Genomic DNA, 10,938 nt, shown 5'->3' on the forward strand with positions numbered 1-10,938 from the left:
TCCATGGCAGCAGTCACTGGTATGAGGCTAGGTCAGGTTGACCATGTTTGGATTACATCTTCTCTACCAATTCTCTTGACTACCATCCATGATGGCATGATGGCATGTAGGGGTGTGGTTATCTTCGCTGAAATCACATGGAGTATGACAGAGGAAGGGGAAGAGGATCTTGTTATATGAAAAAGAGGAAGAAATCCTATGGAGGAAAACACCACAAACACACATTACATCAGGACTGCAAAGGCAATGGACTAGAGCTAAAAGATGCAAATCTAGGCTCTTCACATCAATACTGCACCTAGATTTTTTTGAGGCTCCCATAGACATAAGGTAGTGGGATGAAAGCAGACCAGGCACCCCATCTTGGCACAATGTGAGCCTGGACTCTCTGGTCATTTTATTTACTTCTCAGGCTTTGATATTCTCAGCAGCAAATCATGAGATGAAGCCAGATTTCTGAGGGTCTTCCTGAATTTAAAACTATAGATGCCTGTATAGCCTCATCATATCTAAAAACCTCTAGATTCTGGATGAAAGCAAAGCAAAACTATACTGCCAGAGTAGAAGTCAGAAATATGAAGTATTTTTCACTTTTTTCTCCACCTGCAGAGACCAGCAAGCCAGGATCCTCAGGCAACCACAAAGCCATCCCCTCTGGAGGCCTTGCTGAGACAGCCTGTGGGCAGATGCTAGTGGGACCTATACATAATTCTTTGTGATACACATCACATCAGGACTGACCTTATCAAATTAGTCTGATCTTAGCAAATTATTTAGAGACATTTTCCTTTATCTGTTTTAATTTGCTTTTATTCTTTGAGAGCAACATTGCAGAGACAAAGAGATTTCCTCATCCTCTCATTTACTACCGAAATGTTCACAACAGCCTGGCTAGCTGAAGCAAGCCTGAAACTCCATCTGGGTCTGCCAAGCGGAAAGCAGGGGACCAAGCAGCCAGGCCATTTTCTGCTGCTTTCCCAGGAACATCAGCAGGGAGCTGGGTCAGAAGTGGAACAGCTGGAACTCAAGCTTCTGCTCATATGGGATACCAGTATCACAGGTGGTAACTTCATACTTGCAACAACACTGCCCCCACAACACTGGCACCAACCAGAGACATTTTCAGCAAAAAAAAAAAAAAAAAAATGATTTGGGGTTGGTCAAAATGGGTGTAAAAATAACTTCATGCAGCAAAAAAAGGAGATCTTAGCACAAAGTCAGGAACACTAATTATACTAGACACAAAAGACCAAATCTGCCACAGTTTGAAACTGACAATTGATATTAAAAACTCAACAGAGACAAGAAAGAAAAATGATCAAGTGAAAGCTGCTTTTATAAACCTGATATGATGCTGACAAAATTTGCAGGCCTGCCCTCCTTGGATCACTGCCTTCGGTTTGCAGAGCTAGCATATGGGTCCCATGACGACTGCTATAGCTTGAATATGGCTTGTCACCCAAATTTCATATATTGCAGCCCTAGTTCTTTTTTTTTTTAAAGATTTATTCATTTTTATTACAGCCAGATATACACAGAGGAGGAGAGACAGAGAGGAAGATCTTCCATCCGATGTTTCACTCCCCAAGTGAGCCGCAACGGGCCGATGCGCGCCGATCCAAAGCCGGGAACCAGGAACCTCTTCCGGGTCTCCCACGTGGGCGCAGTGTCCCAATGCATTGGGCCATCCTCAACTGCTTTCCCAGGCCACAAGCAGGGAGCTGGATGGGAAGTGGAGCTGCCGGGATTAGAACCGGCACCCATATGGGATCCTGGGGCTTTCAAGGCGAGGACTTTAGCCGCTAGGCCACGCCACCGGGCCCAGCCCTAGTTCTAATGTCATAGTTTTGAGAGATAGAAAACATTTAAGAACAATTCATGAGGGTTCAACTGTCATGAAGGAATGAATGCTGTTCCCAAAAGAACAGGCTGTTGTACAGCAAATTTGGCCCCATTGTGGTTGCTTCCTCACCATGTCATCTCTTACACACATATATCTGCCTTTCTTCTAAAAAGAAGACTGCCGTGCATGAAGCACCATGAGGCTCCATTCAGAAGCTGACAAGACCCAGGGTTAGGCTCTTGTACCTCCAGAACCATGAACTAAATAAAGTTCTTTTCTCTACATATTACCCAGCTCCAGGTATTTCATTATTGTAACAGAAAATGGGCTAATGCAACCACTGACAAAAACATCAAAGTTGAGAAGAAATAAGAATTGTGGTAGACAGTTGCACACTAACATCATTATGGGCGGAAATTGGAGCTTCCATCTATTATGAGTATGTAAAGAGCTTGATACTTGGTTTAGAAACCAGACAACAATTGAATTCAGAAAGCTACCAGAGTTAAATTTCCATCAGTGCCACTGCTTCCTTTCCTGAAGCAGTCAGCAATTTCACTTCAATGACAACACACTCTACTCAGTCCCTGAGGCCTGGTCAGGAATTGTCACTTGTTGGTCTTGGAGATGGAAGCCAACTATCACAGATCTGACCTTACTGTATTTCTAATTTTGCCTTTTCCAAGATGATAAGATAATCAAGGATGAAAAGAACAAGAATACTTAGTTACCTGTCTGTTGGTTTCTGGCTAAATTATGTACCTGCTCAGTTACCAATGCAGTCAGCTATAGATTAATGTAGTTTATTTCTCTGTGAAATGCTGTCAGCTAGTAATAAAATAGGTCTTCATTAAATTTGCTCTCCTTGCTCTAATGCTCCTCTGACTTTCTGGGTAAGAGTTATAGTAATCTGTCTTGTGTTCTATCAGTGGTTCCCAAACTATTTGATTTCAGCACCTTTAAAATCACTGAGGACCCCAAAGAGCCTTTATTCATGTGGGTTAGCTCTATAAATATTTATCACACACACACACACACACATGCTGGCATCCCATTATCAGTGCCATTTCCAGTCCTGCCGCCCTGCTTCTGATCCAGCTCCCTAGCAACACACCTGGGAAAGCAGCATATTATGGCCAAACTGCCTGGGCCCCTGCCACCTATGTTGGAGGAATTCTAGGATCCTGGCTTTGACTGGTCATCTTGGACATCTGGAGAATGAACCAGAAGATGGAAGATCCTCATTCTCTCTCTCTAACTCTGCCTTTCAAATAAAATCAATTAACTCATTTTTTAAAAAAGATTTTATTATTATTGGAAAGCTGGATATACAGAGAGGAAGGAAGACAGAGAGGAAGATCTTCCATCTGATGTTTCACTCCCCAAGTGAGCCACAACGGGCTGATGCGCGCCGATCCGATGCCGAGACCAGGAACCTCTTCCAGGTCTCCCACGTGGGCGCAGTGTCCCAAAGCTTTGGGCCATCCTCGACTGCTTTCCCAGGCCACAAGCAGAGAGCTGGATGGGAAGTGGAGCTGCCGGGATTAGAACCGGCGCCCATATGGGATCCCCACGCGTTCAAGGCGAGGACTTTAGCCACTAGGCCACGCCGCTGGGCCCTAAAATCAATTAACTCATTAAAAATTAGTTGCAATGTAGAATCAGTCACAATGATGCAATTTTTTTGTTCTATGTTACATTAAAACCCATTGGTCTATCTTGCACTTTGAATTATTTTCGAGAATTTCTTCTCTGCACTATGCACATCTACCAGAACTTCTCACATTAACTAAAATATTCCTGCCAAATGCATCAGAAAGGTCTGTCAAGTATTGGGAAGCAATTGCGCTTATGGAGAAGAATGCAAGTTTTCCAAAATTCTAATTATTGCTTGAAACTTTAAGTGTTTTCATTGTCTTTTTAAAATGCTGTTTCCTCCAAGTCACAAATTCATTTTATTCATTTTAAAGAAAATGTTAACATTTACAAAACTGATAGCCATAGTTTTTCTGCCAGATGTTCTTTCAGTAAAAACCTTCTTGAGAAAGATGGCTAGTTGAGCTCATAACTTAAGTACTCACTCAGGTCACACATTCTTCAGTAAGTTCTTGATGCAGATATCTCATTCTGCTACAACAATACTAAAAGATATAATCTAGAGTCTATATTTACAGCAATTGGGATTGTGACATTGTGGGTTAAGCTGCTGTATCCAACACTGGCATTCCATGTTATGGTGCCAGTTCAACTCCTGCCCACCCTGCTTCCAATCCAGTTTCCTGCTAATACCCAGTGAAAGGTAGCCAGCATACCTGGACCCCTTTCACCCATGTAGGAGACCAGGATGGTGTCCCTGAATCCTGGTTTTGACTATTGCTGCCATCTGGAGAGTGAATCAGTGGACACAAGGGCTCTCTCTGCCTCTCTCTATTTCTTTGCCTTTCAAATAAATAAATGTTTTTTAAAAGTTTAAATTTAACAAAAATTTAAATTTTTAAAATTTTGATTTTTGAGAGACAGATACAGACAGAGGGGTCTTATACTGTTCCATACGCAAATGCCTACAATTACCAGGCTAGATGAAACCAAAGCCAAGAACTTGCTACTAACTTCTGAGTGTTGACTTGACATCCTGTAACTTCACTGAATTTTTTTATTGGTTTTAACAGTCTCTTAGTGCAGTCTTTAGGTTTCTTTTTATTTAGAGATTCATGCCAATTGCAAACAGGAATAGTTTCACTTCCTCCTTTCCTATCTCTATCTTTTTTATTTTTTTTTCCTGACTCATGGTTCTGGCTAAAAATTCCAGTATTAAATTAAACAAATGTAAAGAAGTATACTTTCTGCCTGGTTCCAGATCTTAGAGACAGTGCTTTCAGGTTGTGGGGTTGTCATATACAACCTTCATTATGTTGACCTATAATCCTTCAATATTTAATTTATTCAAAGTGCTTATCATGAACAGATACTGAATTTTACCTAATGCTTTTTTTGTATCTATTAAGATAGTCACTTGATTTTCATCCTTCATATAGTTGACATGATGCATTATATTAATTGCATAAGCTGAGATATTTCTGCAACCCTGAGATAAATCCCACCTAATAGTGAAGGATGACCTTCTTAAAGATTTGCTTATTTGAAAGGTACAATAACAAGGGGGTGGGAGAAAATCTTTCATCTGCTGGTTCATTTCCCCCAAATTGCTGCTACAGTCAGGTGTGGGGCAGGCTGAAGCCAGGAAGCAGGAATGCCCAACCTGGCCTCTCATATGGTAGCAGGGGCTCAAGTACTTGGGCTATCTTCCACTTCTTACTTGTATTTACAGGAAGCTTGGAAGCAAGTAATCAGTGTTTGAATTAGTATTCTGACATGGAATGTTGTCATCACAGTCCATGGCTTAACTCATTATACTACAAAATAAGCAGCAGAAAGATCTTTTTGATGTGTTGTAGGATTAGATTTCCTAGTATTTTGTAGAGAATTTTTGTATCTATGTGCATCGGGGATGCTGATCTACATTTTTTTTTTTTTTTTTTTTTTGCTGTGTCCTTGTCAGTTTTGAAATCCAGGTAATGCAGACCTAAGAGAATAAGTACGGAAGAGGTCCCTCCTGTTCACTTTTTGGGAATAGTGTGAGAAGAATTTGTGTTAGTTCTTTCTCAAAATCTCCAGTACATTCTACTTGTGAAGCTCTCTGGTCCTGGACTTTTCTTCATCGGGAGACTTTTGATTACTAATTCAATTTCATCATTCATTTTTGATTTGCTCAAGTTTTCTGTGTCTTCATAGTTTACTTTTGTTAATTTACATAAATCCAGAAATGTTCCCATTTCTTCTGGATTTTCCAATTTTTTGGCATTATAGTTTTTAATAATATTCTTTAATGGTCCTTTGTATTTCCATAGCACTGTTGTAATACCTCTTTCCATCCCTTGTTTTAATTATTTGAATCATCTCTTTTTTCTTAGTCTAGGTGAGCTTCATCAACTTTATCTTTCTAAAAATACCTACTCTGCATTAATTTTTCATCTTTTTTTCTGGTTTCTATTTTAGTTATTTCTGCTCTGATTTTCATTATGTCTTCTAACTTTGGGTGTGATTTCTTTTTTCACTTTTTTTTTCTGTCACACATCTGCTTTTATTGTGAGGGCAGGTGGAACACTTCCAGCAACAGTAAAAAACAGAAAACAAAAAAGATGAATCTGCAAAAGTGGGGACTGCGTGGCTGGTACCCTTGGAGCTCACACATAGATGCCAACCCAGAGCAGGAGGAAGAGGACTCGGAAGCCCATGATGAGTGCGGCCACCAAGGAGATGAGGGGCTCTTTGTAGATGTCCCTGGTGTCCTTGGTGGAGGTGCCCTCATAGACGAAGAACCAGGCAGTGAAGAACATGCCGATGAAAAAAAAAAAAAAAAAAAACAAACAAACAAAAAAAAAAAAAAAAAAAAAAAAAAAAAGAACATGCCGATGGCCAACAGCACCACGGTCAGGTGGAGGAAGATGGCTGGGTTCACTGGGCTGGTGTGGTATCTGCTCATGCCCTCGGGCTCCCATATAAAACGGAAAGATCTGAAGCCCGATGAGACGTCCTCACCTCCCAGCTCAGCCCGGGGCTTCCAGCAGCGCCACCGCCCCTGCTCCTCGGGCTTCTGAAGCCTCTTTGAGGATACGCACTGTCCCTCACACGGGGAGCCGTCCTCATAGCCCTCTTCCAAACTCCCCTCGTCCCTCTCACCATTTTGTCCAGTACCGGATGTGATATCTTCTTACTTTTCTAGTTCCTTGTGATTCATTGTTAGGTTGTTTATTTGATATCTCCCCCTCCCCCTTTTTTTTTGGATGTAGGCATTTATTGCTGAAAAATTGCTTCTTAATATTGCTTTTTCTGTAATTTGTATATTTTGGTGTATTTAGAAGTTTCAAATTCACACGTTTCAAGTTATTTTAAATATTTCCTTTTGATTTTTTTCAATGTCTTCATTCAGAAACAAGTTATTCAGTCTCCCTGCATGTATATGATTTGTAGAGTTTCTTTTGTTGATGATTTCTGGTTTTGTCCCATGTATTAAAAAAAAATCTGTGAAATAATTCTATTTTTTTTTACATTTGTTGAGACTTTTTGTGACATCATATATTGCTGTCCTAGAGAATATTTCTTGTGTTAATGAAAAGAATATAAATTCTGGGCTGGCACTGTGGTGCAGAAGGCTGATCCTCTGCCTGAGGTACCAGCATCCCATCTAGTCCAGGCTGCTCCATTTTTTTTTTTTAATAAATCTAGGAATGGGGGTGGGGGGTGGGGGGGAGGTGGTGGAAATCAGCAGGGAAGAAGGGGAGGGGAAGGGAGGACGGAAGGAGAAGAGCCTGCTGCTCCATTTCTGATTCAGCTCCCTGCTGATGCCCTGAGAAAGCAGACAAGGATGACCAACATTGCCTTGGGCTCCTGTACCCACATGGGGAACCCGAGGGAAGCTCCTGGCTCCCAGTATCAGATCAGATCAGCTCTTGGGCCATTGTAGGCATCTGGGGAAAGAATCAGCAGATGGAGGATCTCTCTGTCTCTCTCTGCCTCTCTCTTTCTCTCTGAAACTTAGACATTCAAGTGAAAAATAAATAGATCTTTTTTAAAAAAAAGAATATTCACTTTCTAGCTTTCAGGTGGAATATTAATTGTTATGTCCATTTGGTCTAAAGTGGTGTTTAGTTGTGATATTTCCTTCTTGATTTATTTTCGGTCTAGATGATCTGCCCATGGGTGAAAGTGGGGTAATGAAGTCCTCCACTAATACCACTTTAACCTTATCTCACTTTAGATCTATTTTTGTTCTATAAAACCGGGTGCATCAGCATGGGGTGCATATACATTTACAATGGTCATATTCTGCTGTTGAATTGATCCCTTGATCATTATCCAGTGACCTTTGTCTCTCTTACAGGTTTTGATTTAAAACTCTATTTTGCTGATAGAAGTATAGCTACTTCTGTTCACTTTTTCTCTCCATTTCCAGTTGCTTTCTCTGTACTTTCCTTTATGATCTGTGTGCTTCTTTACTGGTACAGTGGTTTTTTTTTTGTAGGTTGCAGTTCACTGGGTGTTGTTTCTTTAAACCATTCTGTATCTTTAAATTGGGGGAATTCACTCCACTTACATGCAAGGTTATTACTGATAAGTAATGACTTAGACCTGCTGTTTTAAAATGTGTTTTCATCTTATGTTTATTTTAATATATTTTGTTCTTTTTCTGATAGATTTTATAATTCTCCCTTTGTTCAATATGGCTGTTAATATTCTTTTGCTTCTGTACATAGGACTCCCATAAGCATCTAAGGCGGTAGTAAAAGTCTTTATTATTTCTCCTTCATTTGTGAAAGATAACTACAGTGGGGGAAATATTCCTGATTGGCAGTTATTTTCATTCCCTTCCTTCCTGTCATATAATATCTTTGTTAAAAACGCTGTTGTTAATTTAATGGGAGTTACTATAAAAGTGATATGATACCTTTCTATTATAAATTTGTGTTCTACTTTCAGGGTTTGACTATAACGTTTTGCAGTAAAGATCATTTCTTGTCATATCTATTTGGGGTCCTGTGGTCTTCCCTTTCTTGCATGTCCACATCTTTTCCAGCTTGTGGAAATTTTCAGCTCCTAGGTCACTGAGCAGGGTTGCTAAGCTTCTATTCCTCTCTTCACCCTCAGGAATCTCCACAATTTAAACTTTTCTTTATTTAATGATGTCCCAAATATCTTAGTGGCTGTCTTCATTCTTATTTACTTTTATTGTCTGACTAGGATATTTCAAAAGACTTGACAAGAATATTTCACAAACTGCCAAGACCAGCACAGCATAGGATAGAACCAAGGTCAGTCTTGCTAGGGGGTGCTTGATGCTGAGGTGGACTTATAACCCCCACTGCTGCACAAACCATTGGTGATGTAAGTCCAATTGGCTGGAATTATAGATCTTCACCTGGACCTGTCATAGACAATCAAGGGCTCAATCTGTTGGCACTGACCTAGGTACAAGGACCATTAGTATTTTCCCAGTGCTAGTTTTACCAGATCCAAGACACAGTCCTGTGCTCATTCTGGTGCCTTATTCTAGTGCATAGGGTCGTGCTCCTGGCCTGTGGTTGGGGGATGGATGATGAAGGCTATCCTTGGCTACCCAGACTGACACTAAGCTGGGTTACCCTTGAACCTCACATCTAAAGGGCTCTATGTTGTCTTGTAATTGCACATCATGTCTATGAGGGACAGAGGTTGATTCAGACCACAATGCTCCTCCATCCTACAAGGGCCCAATTCTTCACCTGAGGTGAGCAGAGGTCTGGAGATTCCGTCTATTAATACTAGAAAGAAAATAGGCTCCTCTAGTATCAATCTGCTGCAGGAAGACTGGCACTAGGTTTCAGATTCAAGATTTGACTCCTTATTGTCTGCCTGAGTTTGGAGGAGAGGTTCTGGGGGCAGTAATGGAGTCACCCCAGAAAACACTAAGCTGGGTTAGACCTGAGTCTCACAGTCCATGGGCCCTGCACAATCTCAGGTTCTATGCCAGAGTTGGGCAATGCCAGCAATGATCCAGGGTGAAATAAGTCTGTCACATCCAGAAGAAGGTCTCCTCCACTTGATGGCCGGGGCTACAGTCTGGGAGTACTAGGTTTTAAGTCCTTTGAATTTTATCTCGTGCTGGGTCTCACCCCAGAAGGTCCAGCTCTGAACTGCAAAAGGCTGTTTGAAGTTCTTTTTGCTATCCTACTCTCCATGACTGAAATCTTACTCTACTGTCTTCTGGAAGTTGGGGGAAGAGTTATGATGCTCTTCCTTATCCATCTGGCCAATAAAACTCCAAAGGCTGCATCTACAGGTACTGGCCTGGGGGCAGAGGCTGTGGAATACTGTCCAGCTCTGAGTTCCAATGTAGCAGGCCTGGCACAGGGTTTCAAGTCTACCATGTGGACTTTATGTATTCTCCCTCCCCCAAGTAGGAGGCATCTATCCCTGAATTAGAGTGTAGGGAGGGATGACATAGTAATTCTCTTCTTCCTGCCTTCTTCAGTGTTTTTACTTATTATTTATACTAAACTCAGATACCATGGGCTCCCACTTGGCTTCCCTGGCTCTAATGAAGGTAACTTGGTGCATGAATAGCTGTTCAAATTGGTATCTCTGTAAACAATTGCCAGAACATGCTACTTAAACTCCATCTGCTCCACCTCCTCCTTTCTATTCTTTAAACTGAAAGTGAATGATAGGGGAAATACAATCATTTCTAGTGTAACTCAGTACAGTTGCATAGATTTTTACAAAAGATCAGCAGTTTTAGCCACCATCACTTTTGCACTAGCAAAAATGTGAATTGTGTGGTTTTCTCTACCGACTTTCAACTGTTCAAGCATTCAGTTGACAGGTACTTGGGTTTTAACCAAGGCCTAAGTTTTTCTAGGCAGATGTGAAAGACAGAACCATGTATATCAAAGATGTTTCTAAGAAAAGAGTATTGTATATAATTAGGAATCAAAGTTGAGAAGAAAAGAGCTGAGGATAAATGGGCCCATGGAGTAAGGTGAAGATCCAAGTAAGGGTCCAGCACGATAGCGTAGCAGTTAAAGTCCTCGCCTTGAACGAGCCAGAATCCCATATGGGCGCCGGTTCTAGTCCCGACAGCCCTGCATCCCATCCAGCTCCCTACCTGTGGCCTGGGAGAGCAGTCGAGGATGGCCCAAAGCTTTGGGACCCTGCACCTGGGTTGGAGACCCAGAAGAAGCTCCAGGCTCCTGACTTCAGATTGGCTCAGCTACAGCAGCGGCGGCCACTTGAGAGTGAACCATCAGACAGAAGATCTTCCTCTCTGTCTCTCCTCCTCTCTGTCTCTCCTCCTCTCTGTCTCTCCTCCTCTCTGTATATCTACCTTTCCAATAAAAATAAATAAATCTTAAAAAAAAAAGATCCAAGTAAGATGAAATGTCAGGATGACCACAATTTGTGATGGTTTCTAGCCCCAGTTTTGACACTCTGGTATAATAATAGTGTCTGATAATAAGATAATAGTTGACATTTACTGAGACACTAAGACCTTACAAATG

General features: G+C 41.3%; 1 protein-coding gene across 1 annotated transcript; it reads right to left on the minus strand.

Annotated features, from left to right (window-relative positions):
* Positions 1–5,972: 5,972 nt before the first annotated feature.
* On the minus strand, positions 5,973–6,386 carry LOC131480358 (transmembrane protein 258-like). Its single transcript, XM_058664419.1, has 2 exons — positions 6,319–6,386; positions 5,973–6,247 (listed from the first exon to the last, which is right to left on the minus strand). Exons 1-2 carry the CDS (start codon positions 6,384–6,386, stop codon positions 6,088–6,090), a joined length of 228 nt encoding a protein of 75 aa, XP_058520402.1. The 3' UTR covers positions 5,973–6,087.
* Between the last annotated feature and the right edge of the window lie 4,552 nt (positions 6,387–10,938).

The sequence above is a fragment of the Ochotona princeps genome, chromosome 5 (assembly GCF_030435755.1).
Source record: "Ochotona princeps isolate mOchPri1 chromosome 5, mOchPri1.hap1, whole genome shotgun sequence".
NCBI classification, from domain to species: Eukaryota; Metazoa; Chordata; class Mammalia; order Lagomorpha; family Ochotonidae; genus Ochotona; species Ochotona princeps.

Excerpts from the sequence above, each read along its gene's own strand:
- LOC131480358 (XM_058664419.1), bottom strand. The coding sequence starts at position 6,386 with ATGAGCAGATACCACACCAGCCCAGTGAACCCAGCCATCTTCCTCCAC. Across the intron at positions 6,248-6,318 it reads CTGACCGTGGTGCTGTTGGC|CATCGGCATGTTCTTCACTG; the intron begins CATCGGCATGTT and ends TTTTTTTTTTTT.